Source organism: Hipposideros armiger, unplaced genomic scaffold, assembly GCF_001890085.2.
Source record: "Hipposideros armiger isolate ML-2016 unplaced genomic scaffold, ASM189008v1 scaffold_66, whole genome shotgun sequence".
Classification (NCBI taxonomy): domain Eukaryota; kingdom Metazoa; phylum Chordata; class Mammalia; order Chiroptera; family Hipposideridae; genus Hipposideros; species Hipposideros armiger.
Window position 1 is genome coordinate 4,073,553 of NW_017731416.1, and position 13,556 is coordinate 4,087,108.

Genomic DNA, 13,556 nt, shown 5'->3' on the forward strand with positions numbered 1-13,556 from the left:
AGGTATGAGACAAGAGATTGTTGTTTTTGTTATCAGCGTTGTAGAACTATATGACTTAAAAACTGTATTGTATAATTTAATATAAATGTATTTTAAATGCATTTACATTTCTAACTTGTGACACCAGAAACAACCTTTCTCTGATATAGCCATGAATATTTACTTATTCTTTTCTCTACCCAACAACCCAGATAGTGAATATGGAGCTTTCCTAATTTCTGAGCCTGGGTTGAGTTCTGGGGTTTGGTGGAAGAGATAGCTCTCCTGTGAGTGATATTCATGGAATTTTGAGAGATGGAAGGCGAGAAAGATGTAACAACATGTGGGTGCAAAGGATGGAGGTCCGAGTGAGAAGAGTAAAAAGGAGCAAGTACAGGGATAGGATATTCTAAGGCAGTTGGAGTAGGGGAAACAAAGATACTCAGAGGGATAACCTATCTCTGACATCTGAGTAGGTGAAGAAGGATGGTATTATAGGTTGGGTCAATAATTTAAGTGTTGCAGTGGTGTCAGGAGGAAGTTGTCAGGAAACAATTGTCAGCTTTAAGGAGGGGGCTGGAATGGGAGAGAAAGGTGTGATGAGTTAAAGTAGGAAGGATAGTTAGTTCTCTCAGGTAGGTAATAGACGGGCAGAGTTAGGCATAAGTCAGCTTCAGAACAGGAGGTAATATAATAGGTTTTCAGAGCAATGCTCCCCTTTCATCCCTTAGTCCCACCCCACCAGTTTCTATAATGTTGACCTGTTTTGTCATGTTGGGAGTGTTTAATAAATGCTGACTGACTATAGCAGTGTATGTTTTCTCTTTTCTTACTGAGCTCTCTGGTTCTTAACTTGTACTAAGTTCTAGCCCTGTAATTTATTGGAAAATTTTTCATTCTAGTCCACTCTCATAAGGATGACTCTATGACCTGTAAGTCTGGGAGGTTCTCTGTTCAAATATTTTGCCCATTTTCTTAATGAGATATTTGGTTTTTTTAATATTGAATTTTTAGATTTCTTTGTATTCTGGAGTCCAGTCCATTTGCAAATGTTTTCTCTTAGTTTGTGGCTTGTCTTTTCATCTTAATCTCTTTTGAACAGAAGTTTTTAAATTTGATGAACTTCAGTTTACCATTGCTAGTGTTTTATAACTCATCCTTTTAGTGTTATATCAAAGAAATATAACTAACTCAATGTCATGAAGATTTTCTCCTCTTTTTTTTTTCTGGAAGTTTTGCAGTTTTAGGATTTCCATTTAGGTCTATGATCCATTTAGTGTTAATATTTTTATATGATGGAAGGTATGAGTGTAAATTTTTGTTTTGCTTTTGCATATGGATATCCAATTGTTTCAGCATAATTTTTTTAAAAGAATATCCTTTCTCTGCTGAATTGCCTTGGTCAAAAATCAGTTGATCATATGTATATGTGAGTCCATGGGCTCACTATTCACTACGCTCTCTATTCATTTCATTTGCTCTATTTGTCTATTTTTAGGCTCATTGTTTTTTAAATGGAATAACTAAAATCACCTTTTTTTCTTTTTAGTTAGCTTATAGTTAGTGGGTTACTTATATATAAAACTTGGATTTTTGAGTCAAGAATCACAATTCAACCAAAGTAATAGGAAGGAATAAGTTATAAAAGTTTGAAAAATAATGGGAAAGAATTATAATGCATTTTCTGTACATTTTCTGAGATTTTCTAAGATGTAATTATTTTCTAAGATTGAAATTAAAATGGTATAGAAATAGGATGACTTTTCATTTGTATGTGGAAGTAATTTTACATTTTAGCATACAACTGTATGTGCATTTCTATAAATTTGAATTCTTGAGATTTTGAATCTGTTCATTGAAACATTTTTATCATTTTTGTTTGTTTATTCTACAGAAGTAAGTTTGCAGCATAACAGTTCTAGTTCTCTTCTGAGTTATTCAATCACAGACTCTTACACAGAATACAAGAGTTCTGAAGAGAGTTTAAGGAGCTTCTCATCACCTGAACTCTTCAGAGGGTCAGATTATTCAGGTGAGAAAATAATATCAACCTTAAGTTGCTTCACTATATAAATTGTTTCATTGTACACAGATCCTCCAGTGAATAATGTTCTTTTTGAGAAGGTGTATTTATTTTCCTCACCAAAACCTCCTTTTCACTCTTCAGCCTTGGAGTTGGCCATGTGACTTGCTCTGGCAATAGGATATCAGTGACTAAAACATATGCAAACCTTTGAAATATGCTTAAATGGTTGGGTTTATCCTCTTACACTTTTGCCATCATGAAAAGAATATATCCTAATCAGCTTCTGCCTCTCCTATGGGACCCTGAATGAGATGTACAGAGAAGATTAGCCCCAGGCAGAGCAGATTAGCTCCAGGCAACCTGCACAGTGCAGAGAGCTGTCCCACTTGATCAGCAGACCTGTAATCTGAAGCAGAGCTGCCTGAGCCAACCAGTAGACATGGGAATAAGAAATAAATGCTTTCATTTTATGCCACTGAGATTTTGGGGTTATTTATTATACAGAAAAAGCCAACTTCTTCAGATACTGTATTGTACACAGAAGAGGGGGAATTAAATTGTACATTCTAAATTGTAGGACGTGCTCACCCAATGTCTATTCCCATCCCAGCCCAAGAGCTTATTTCTCTGCTCAGTTTCCAGAATATTAGCACCCAGACTTGAACCTTCCAGTCAGGAGAATGGAAGATATTTTCTTGAAAACTCTGAACAATCTTAAAGAAAATATCTAAAGATACTGACCTCAGTAGTCCTTCGATGAAACTGACAAGAACACCGTGCAGTGAAGCCAACTATGTGACAAGCCACAAGTAGGCCATAGAGATTCCAATTAGCCTCTTAGGGCCCACTCTTAGATCTGAGCAGAAAACCAAAGACCATCATACTTCTGGGGAAAGCCTCTAACATAAAACAGAGATCAAAACAAAGCAATATATGGGAATGACATCAGAAAGGTTTTGGAATAGGAAGCCATAGACCCTCCTTCCCTCATGAACACACCAATTCAACAGCAATGCATATACTAATTCCATTTGTGAGAAATCTAGATGCTAGTTGAGAGGCTTCTGAACCCCAAGCAAGCATGAATCCAGCCACATCAAATCCAGAAGGAATATTCAAGACACCCTGTCACTGTAAACCCTTCCCCCAGCACAGCACCATATAATAGGCAGGGAATCCCCAGCTCCCAGCTCTCCCTGGGGAGGGAAGGAGAGGACTGAACTGTGTGTCAAATGTTTCAAATTTTCTCGGAGCTACCCAAAGGACTGGATACTGTCTTGCCTCTTTCAGAGTGCTGATGGAACCTGACATACTCTAGAATCCTGATGGGCACTGAGAACAAAGATAGTAGTTTGGTCTAGCATGCAAGTATTCACTAGATCCCAGCTTCTCTCTTGGAAGGGGAAGAGATGGACTGTGTATCCAACATTTCTGGGAGCTGCCCAAGCAAATGGCTTCTGTCTCACATGTCTCAGAACACTGATGGGACCTGCTATATTCTAGGTACCTGGTGGCCACTAAGAACAGAGGTGGTAGTTTAGATGAGTATGAAGGTTTGAGAGGATCCCAGAATTTCTGGTTGGGCTGATTGGTGAGAGTCCTTTGTTAGAGGCCAGTCCATGAAGACTGGGAGGTGGCTATTTTTTCTAATGTGCAGTTACCAACACAGAGAATCAAACAAAAAAGAAGAAACAAGGAAACATAGTAAAAAAAAAATAATAAAGAGGAATAAGATAAAGCTCCAGAAACTAACAATGATTAAATGGAGATACATATAAATTACCTTACAGAGAAGTCAAAATAATCACCATAAAGGTGTTCGATGAGCTCAGGAGAAGAAGTTAGAATTTCTAGAAAGATGTAAAAAAATTTTTAAAGAATCAAGCAGAAATCTTAGAGCTAAGGAAGACTATAACTGAACTGAAAGAACCAATAAAGAGGTTCAACAGCAGACTAGATCAAGCAGAGGAAAGAACTGGTGAACTTGAAAATAGGTCATTTGAAATTATTAAGTCCAAAACCTCAAATAAGATGAACAAAAGAAATCTACACTGAGACACATAATCAAATTGTCAAACATCAAAGAGTTTTGAAAGGAGCAATAGTAAAGTTACTTGACATGTAAAAGGGAATCCCTCATTAAACTATCAATGCATTTCTCATTAGAAACCTTACAGGCCAGAAGGTAGTGTAATGATATAGTGCAGAAAGAAAAAAACTATCAATCAAGAATACTATAATCAGCAAAACTGCCCTTAAAAAATTGGAGATAAAGACAAACAAAAGCTGAAGGGGTTAATCACCATTAGATGTGACTGACAAGAAATGCTAAAGGGAGCTCTGCAAGTTGAACAAAAGACTCTAAACAGCAACATAAAAGCATATTGAAGTATAAAACTCCCTGGTAAGTATGTAGACAAATACAGAATACTTAGTGCTGTAACAGTGGTATATAAATTGCTTTTAATTCTAATATAAAAGTTAAACTACAAAAGTATTAACAATAACTATAAAATATATTAATAGGTATATAAATAAAAAGACATAAATTGTAACATCAATAACACAAAGTGTGTGTGAAGAGAAAAGTAAAAATGTATAGTTTTTGATTGAAGTTGTTATTAGCTTAAAATAGACTGTTAAAACTATGTTTTAGATCTAAGCCCCATAACCACAAAGAAAACACCTATAGAAGATACACAAAAGAAAAAGAGAAATGCATCAAAGCATATCAATATTAAAAAAAACATTAATACACAAAAATGGTAAGAGAGGAAAAGAGGGGCAGAAGGACCACAAAAACAAAACAATTAACAAAATGGTAATAGTAATGTCTTTCCTATCAATAATTTAAATGTAAGTGGATTAAATTCCAATGAAAAGACAGTGGCTGAATGAATTAAAAAAAAACACATAAAAAAAACAAGATCCAGGGCCGGCTGAGTGGCGCATTGGTTAAGAGTTGGCTTGGGACACCAGTTCTGAGCAGCAGGGCCCCGGTTCAGATCCCACGTGAGGGCCAGTGATGCTGCACCCGCTACAGCTAAGATGGTGAACAACAGCTCGACCTGTAGCTGGGCTGCCATGAGTTCGCCAGCAATGGCTTAGGCTGCAGTGGGGCTGGCCAGCAGCTGGCGTGAGCTTTCGTGAGCTGCTGTGAGCTGCCGTGAGCGGCCATCCAATGGCTGGCAGGTGACTGCCTCACCCAGGAAGAACACAATGATAATACCAACATGAGCCAGTGAAGCGACATCTTCCACAACTAGACTGAAAAACCAAAGACAGCAACTTGTGTGTTCCCCTTCCCCGATCCCCCAATGCTGTTCCCCTCCCCTAATTCCCCAATAAAAATCTTTAAAAACAAACAAACAAAAAAACAAGATCCAACCATGTGCTGTCTACAGAAGACTCACTTTAGATTTAAGCACACAAATATGCTGAAAGTGAAGGGATGGAAAAAGACATTCCATACAAATGGAGACAAAAGAGAGCAGAAATGGCTATACTTAGATAAAATCTACATAAAGTTAAAAACTATCACAAAAGACAAAGAAGGATATTATGTAATTATACAAGGGTCAATTCACCAGGAACATATAACAATTATACATAAATATGCACCCAATATTAGAGTATCTAACATATCAAGCAAACACTGAAGTAACTGAAGGCAGAAATAGGCATCAATACAATAATAGGAGACTTCAGTAATCGACACTTCTTGATTTCAAGTATATTGCAAATTATATTTTACAGTACTTACAATAGTGTGGTATTGGCATAAAGACAGACATATAGACCAGTAGAACAGAACAGAGAGCCCAGAATTAAATTCATGTGTATATGGTCACCTGATCTTCAACGAGGATGCCAAGAATACACAATGAGGAAATGATAGTCTCTTCAACAAATGATGTTGGGAAACTGGATATCCAAATAACAAAGAAATGAAATTGGACTCTTAACCTTATACCATACACAAAAACCTACTCAAAAGACTTATCAGAAACTGTAAAACTCTTTAGAAGAAAACATAGGGGAAAATCTTCATGACATTGGTCTTGGCAATGATTTGTTGGATATGACACTGTAAGCACAGGTAACAAAAGTGAAAGTAAACAAGTGGGACTACATACAACTAAAAAGCTTTTGCACAAGAAAAGAAACAACCAGCAGTGAAAAGGCAACCTACAAAGTGGGAGAAAATATTTGCAAACCACATACCTGATAAGGGATTAGTATCTAAAATATATAAGAAACTCCTTTAACTCAGTAGGAAAAAGACGACAACAAATAACCCAATTAAAAAGCAGACAAAGTACTTGAATAGACATTTCCCCAAAGAAGACCTACAGATGGCCAACAGGTACATAAAAAGACATTTAACATCATTATCAGGGAAAAGCAAATCAAAACCACAATGAGCTATTGCCTCACACCTATTAGGATGGTAATTATTAAAAAAAAAAAAGGTAAGTGTTAGCAAGGATGTGGAGAAAGGAATCCTTGCATACTTTTGATGGAAATGTAAAATGGTGTAGCTACAGAGATTCCTAGAAAACTTAAAAATAGAACTACCATATGATCCAGCAATCCCACTTCGGGGTCTTTATCCAAAATAAATGCAATCAGAATCTTGAATACATATTTGCATTTCCATGTTCATTGGAGCGTTATTCACGATATCCAGTATGGAAACAACCTAAGTGTCTATTGATGAATGGATAAAGAAAATGTGGTACATACATACAATGGAATGATTTTCAGCCTGAAAAAAGTAGGAGATCCTACCATATGACAACATGGATGAACCTTGAGGAAATTATGCTAAGTGAAATAAGCCAGTGACAGAAAGACAATTACTGTATGATTCCCCTTATATGAGATATCTAAAATAGTCAAATTCATAGAAGTAGTAGAATGTTGGTTTCCAGGGCCTAGGGAAAGGGGGAAATGGGGAGTTGCTATTTGACTTGTATAAAGTGTCAGTTATGCAAGATGAATGTGTTCCAGAGATCTGTACAACATTGTGCTTTTAGTTAACAATACTGTACTGGACACGTACAGATTGAAGAGGGTAGATTTCACTTTAAGTGTTCCTACCACAATCAAATAAAAAAAATTAAAAGATTAAAGGTGGGCCAGCCGAGTGGCTCAGTTGGTTAAGAGCTCGCTCAAGACTTTGAGTTCTGAGCAACAGCGGTTCAATTCCTGGCCTGAGCTGAGCTACCGCTGAGGTGCCAACAGGTGGCAGGATGGCTCAGCTAAAAAAACAAAAAACAAGAAAGATTAAAGATTAAAGGAACCAAGCAGAAATAGAAACACAAGGAGAGGAATATTGAAGAAAAAAAAAAGGTCTTCACTGAGATAAGAAAGTATATATTGCATCCATTAAGTAGAAATAGGCTGCTATAAAAAAAGAATATTCAGCAAACAAATTAAATGCAATAGCAGAATTGAAAACTCTATAAAGGTTAGAAGATAAGACTGAGGAGATTTCCCAGGAAAAAAGAGTCAGAAGGGGAAAAAAATAAAAAAAAATAAAGATTGCAATTTGGAGAAGAAAAGTTAGAAAAGCAGTATGTGAAATCGAATATCAAATAACAGGAGTTCCAGAAAAAGATAATGAAATAAACAGAGGGAAGAAAATTATCAAAGGAATAATTCAAGAACATTTTCTAGAGCTAAAAAATAAGATTTTTGGGTTTAAAGAGCCACAACGTACCTTGTACAATATATGAAAAACACCACGATAGAGCATTGTGAAACTTCAGAATGGGATAAATACTGGGTTGTCAGAAAAGTCGTGATGTATTTTGTCTATGTTTTTCATTGCAAAAATGTGACATAACTTTTCCAACAACCCAATAGAATGGATATATACAATTTCGTAGAGTTGGGATTAAATCAATGAATAATACAGAGAAAATGAAAATAAAAGACTTGTATTGACTTTAGGAAAACCAAAAGGTGGTCATGGTATACCACAAGAGTATATAGCATTTTTATCATCATGATGTCTACATTGAATATCGATCTAACTAAATATGTGATGTAATAGTTTGAGGCCAATGGGAAGTGTGGGAAAGGTGAGAGCAAGGGGATATAAGAGAGACTAGCCTCATTCTTTCATCGTGGGACGTTAATGGAAAACTTGAAACTGATATCAAGAAATAGTATGTTATTTAATGATATGATAATTAATGGGACATAGGTATAACTTATACATAAAATATGAGAGGCAGCTCCCATGTATGCTGTCTGTTCCTTAGGTCAATAATTTTCATGGACAAAGTCTATGAAAGAAAGTGGGTTAGAGTGGCAGAATAGGCCAAAGTTTCTTTACTATCCTGATGTCATCAAGGCTTGTATTTTTTCTCTGTCTCACCCCAAACCTTCAATTACCATACCTGGGTATGGACAGGAGACCTAAGTTGGAGGAGGTAAAGGTAACCTGCCCCTGTGTGCTGTTGTTCACAGTTTTGTGCCATTTTCCCCTGTTTTTTTAGATTGGGAGTGCCCCAAGTTGGAAGGACACCTCCAACACAAGAATTCCACTCTTCTGGATACCAGTAAAGCAGTAGCAATAGAGAAGGTACCACAGTTTCTAAACCTTTCTTCAATTTTAGGTGAGTTTCCATATGCTTTTTTCTCATATCACAGGGAAAACCCACATCACCTGATTAAGGTGGTGTCTGCTGGTTTTCTCCACTGTATCGTTACTAGTTTCTCTTTATAGTTAATAAATATCTAGAAAAAGGTAGTTTGAAATTCTGTAAATCCTGTCTCTCCTCAAACTTGCATTCACTGGTATTACCAGTCATCAGAAGAACTTGACTTCAACAGTTATTGCTGTGGTGTTCATCTGTCTGATTTTCTACTTCATTCTTTCCTGTTACATTTATTAATTGGAATTTTGCTGTAAAAGAACTGTCCCTTTTCTGCCATTTATTCAATTATTTATATCAGTATCGACTTATGTATATTTATTTTGTTTTATAGGTTAAAATCCAATACTTTCATTATTTATTTACTTATGTATTTAATTCCAGTATACACAGAAACAAGTTTTATAATTGTTAACCCAGACCCCTGTGAGAAACACATTTACTAAATAGATTAAAGCAATTTTGTCTTGAGCATTACAATATCCAATCAAAACACTGTTTTCCAAAGTTATGTAGGTTAGTTATTTTCTTCCCCTCCTCTTTCAGTGCAGTTATTATTCACTTGAAATATAGTTAGATTCATTTGTTAGTGTTGGGTTCAATTTTTGGTTCCCCCATCCTGTTTTGTTATGTTTATTTATTTGGGGTGGAGGTCTATATGAAGATATGTGAAACATTATTATGGTTCTAAGAGACATAGCTATACAAAAAAATGTTCTCAGAAAAGTATAGCTTCTTCCTTCTTCGTGTCTGGATGGCAGTATTTTTAACAGTATTGAAGGCCTTATCGTCTGTGTTATGTTTAGTTTGGCAACTTTGCTGATATAAATTATCCAAAGAGACAATCTGTCTCTTTAGCAAGTATTTCAGTGAGGCTCTTTGTCTACTGCAAATGACAAAAAAAAAAACCTACCTCAAGATATATTAAGTTAAAAATGGAATTCATTACCACACGTACCTGAAAAATCTAGCAGTAAAATCAGATACAGGTACAACTTGATCTAATAGGGTTTCAAATTATATCAATAGGACCCAATTCCTTTCCATCTCTCAGTTCAGAATCCCTCTGTGTCAGTTACTCTCTCAGCCAAGCTCCCTTTGTAGAGCAATCCTGTTTAGCTCCAGGTTTACATACTCACAGCCTCGCATCCATTGAACTAAGTGCTTCTCTTTCCCAATGATTTGAACAGAGGTTTTGGCCCTTATGTATTGGCTTAAATTAGTTCATAAGCCTATCCCTGAACAGTCACTTTGGCCGGGGTGATGCAGGGCTCTTACTGCATTGAGTCACAGGCTATGTCTGGGTCATCAGAAGAAAAAGCAGGAAACTGTTATCAGCAAAAGCAGAGAGTAGATACTGGATGATAAGTATCCATTGTAGTCCTTTATATTTTGGGAACCTCCCTTTCAGGGAAATGGTTTGCAATGATTGGGTGGCACCATTCACTTTAACATGGGATTTTTATTTTATTTTATTTTTAAATTTTATTTTTTTAAATATTTTTTTTTAATTGTTGAGGGGAGCAGCATTGGGAAATTGGGGAAGGGGAACAGAAAAGTTGCTGTCCTTTTGTTCTTTAATCTTGTTGTGGAGGACATCGCTTCACTGGCCCATGTTGGTATTGTCATTGCACTCTTCCTGGGTGAGGCAGTCACTCGTCGCCATTGGAAAGCCACTCATGGCGGCTCAGGGCAGCTCACAAAAGCACACGCCAGCCGCCAGCCAGCCTCTACTGCAGCTTACGCTGTTGCCGGTGACTCACAACAGCCCAGCTCCAGGTCGAGCTGTTGTTCACCATCTTAGCTGTAGAGGGCACAGCGTCACTGGCCCTCAAGTGGGATTGGAACCCAGGCCCTGCTGCTCAGAACTGGCGTCCCCAGCCAACTCTTAACCAGTGTGCCACTTGGCTGGCCCTAATGTGGGGCTTTAAAATTCTAATTTAATGTAAGCAGAGTTTTGCAGCTGCTGATGGTTATAACTCAGAAGACTACACCACTTTTTATATTCCTAGTAATATCCTAGTAAATACCTAGGCAGTAAATGTTGACTGGGAGGCATTCTCTTAACTAATCAATCTACTAATGTGCATATCCATATATATAGTACTTGACTAAGAACCATGAGACCTGAGTTTAAGTTCCAGGTATATAGCTGTTAGTTTTACAACTTGATCAGTTATTTTTTTCTTATATGTAAAACGGGGATAGTTGAAATGGAATGTTTTCCTCACAGAGTTGTTGCAAGAATCAAGTAAGATAACAGACGTAAAAGGATTTCAAAAGTTGTAAAGAACTATCCAGATACAAGGTGATGATTCCCGTGTCTCATAAAATTTTGCAATAATTTTGTTTTACTTTGGCATTTTGGAAATACTTTTGCTAATTTAGATGGCAGACATAAAACACAATATAGAACAATAAAAATAAAAAAGTAAACTACACAATCACCATGTATTTTAGAGGAAATATATATATATATATATATATATATATATATATATATGTATGTATATTTTTTTGAAATATTTTTACCTAGAGTAATTTTAGCCTCTGGTCTGTGTTTGAATTATGTTTCTAATAGATCTCTTTCCTAGGTACTTCTTCAGAAGACTATCAGAAATGCCAGAGAAAAATGTAAGAACTAACATTTTAAAACTTATTATGCTTTTCAAAACCCTGTGTTCTAATAGCTATGAAGAAGGTAGGATTGTTAGTTCCTAAATTCAGGTATTCACTTACTCAGTATTTGTTGAGGACTCACTATGTGTCAGAACTATTCCAGTTGCTGGAAATATAGAGTAGTGAATGAAATTGATTAAAAACAAAATTTCTGTCTTCCTTGAATCCACATTCTAGTTGGAAGATATGGACAATGAACAAATAAGCAAGTAAATTTATACTGTACTATATGGTGATAAATTCTATCGAGAAAAATAATACTAGATAAGGGGATAAAGAGTGTTGGGATTGAGGTTCGATATTTTAAGTAGTGTAGTCAGAGAAGTCTTCGTTGAAAAGGTAACATTTGAGCAGAGACCTAAGTATGGAGATAGACTCACTGTGTGACTCCCTGGAGAGAAGAACATGCCACGTAGAGGGAATAGCTGGAGCAAGGCCCTAAGGCAAGAAGGCCTAGGCTTCTTGAGTGGAGTGAGGGAAGAGGAGAGAGGTAGGAGATGAAATGAGAGAAGTAGTAGGCCTGACCATATAAGGTCTTGTAGGTGAGTATAAGTGAGTTGGAAAATCTTTAAAGGGTTTAGCTGGATGGCGTGATATGATTTATGTTTTAAAAGAATCACCATGGCTGCTGTGTTGAGAATAAACTAGAAATTAGAGAGATTATAGTTAGAAGAGATTATAGTTAGAAGACTGTTGTCTTAATTTTACACAAGAGATGTTGGAATATGGACCAGAATGGTAAGGTTAGAGATAGCAAGAGATCAGATTTTAGATATATTTTGAAAGCAGAACTAACAGGATCTGCTGATAGACTGTCTGGTGGAGTATGAAAGTAGTCAAGGCTGACTCCACAGCTTTGTCTTCAACAACTGGAGGGATGGAGTTGCATTTATTAAGATGAGGAAGACTAAGGAGAAACATATTACTGGGGGAAAATCAAGAGTTTGGTTTGGGGAATGTAGACTGAAGGGTAAGGCGTATGGGAGAGAGATGGTATCTAAGTTCAAGGAGGTGGTCACAGTCTGGACCATGAATGGCCTTAAGGGCTGAGATTTTTATTTTATCCTGACTGTGATGGGAACCAGTGAAAGATTTTCAGTAGTTCTGTAAAATGTAATGATATTTTGTAACACCTTAATCTTAAAAGGATGAAGGAGTTTATAAAAATCCAGATAAGTTTAAAAACAAAGTCAGGAGACACCATGTAGAAAGTGAAAAGACAACCCACAGAATGAAAGAAAATATATGTATTCAGAATACATAAAGAACTCTTACAACTCAACAATAAAAAGACAAATGACCCAATTTAAAAATAGGCCAACGATCTGAACAGACAAGCTCTTTAAAATAATTACATTCATTTACATTTGCAAGTAAAAAAGTCAGATATTATCTCTTCACATTGATAGATGCCACAGAATGTGCCAATCTACACAGGTTCCGCCTTATACAAGACACATGGCGTTATATTTAGAGAAGATATGCAAATGACCAGTAAGCACATGAAAAGATGTTTGATATCATAATCCAGTAGGGAAATGCACAACTTCAGTGAGATACCACTTCATACCCACTAGAATGGCTATAATCAGAAAGACAGATAATAACAAGTATTGTCTTGAATTTCGAGAAGTTGGGACTTTCATAAATTGCGGTTGGGAATTTGAAATAGTGAAGGTGCTTTGGAAAATAGTTTAGCAGTTACTCAAAATGTTTCCTATGACCCAGGAAACCACTCCTAGGTATGCATGACTAAGAGAAATGAAAACATATGTCCACACCAAATGAATGTTTATGGTAACTTTATTCATAATAGCCAAAAAGTGGAAACAATCCAAATGTCCATCTACTGATGAATGGATAAATAAAATGTGTTGTATCCACAATGGAATATGATTCAACAATACAAGGAAATGAAATTCTGATATATGCTACAACATGGATAAACCCTGCAAATATTATGCTAACCTAAGGAAGCCAGTTATAGAGGACCAGATATTTTATGGTTGTATTCATATGAGATATCCAGAATAGACAAATCTATAGAGACAGAAAGCAAACCTAGTGGTTGCCTAAGACTGGGGAGGTTTGGGAAGAAATGGGGATTGACTACTAATGGGTACAAGGTTTCTTTTTGGAGTGATGAAAGTGTTCTATAATTGATTGTGATGATGGTTGCACAACTCTGAATTATACACTTTAAG

The 13,556-nt window shown here is 36.3% G+C and overlaps 1 protein-coding gene across 1 annotated transcript in view; it reads left to right on the forward strand.

The window, feature by feature from the left end:
• The window catches only part of MEIKIN (meiotic kinetochore factor), a 62,965-nt gene that overhangs the window by 8,580 nt on the left and 40,829 nt on the right, over nucleotides 1-13,556 (forward strand). The window contains exons 5-7 of the mRNA XM_019642165.1: nucleotides 1,874-2,011; nucleotides 8,515-8,634; nucleotides 11,268-11,307. Of these exons, the coding sequence (XP_019497710.1) occupies nucleotides 1,874-2,011; nucleotides 8,515-8,634; nucleotides 11,268-11,307 (298 nt within the window). The remainder of the gene's footprint in view (nucleotides 1-1,873; nucleotides 2,012-8,514; nucleotides 8,635-11,267; nucleotides 11,308-13,556) is intronic.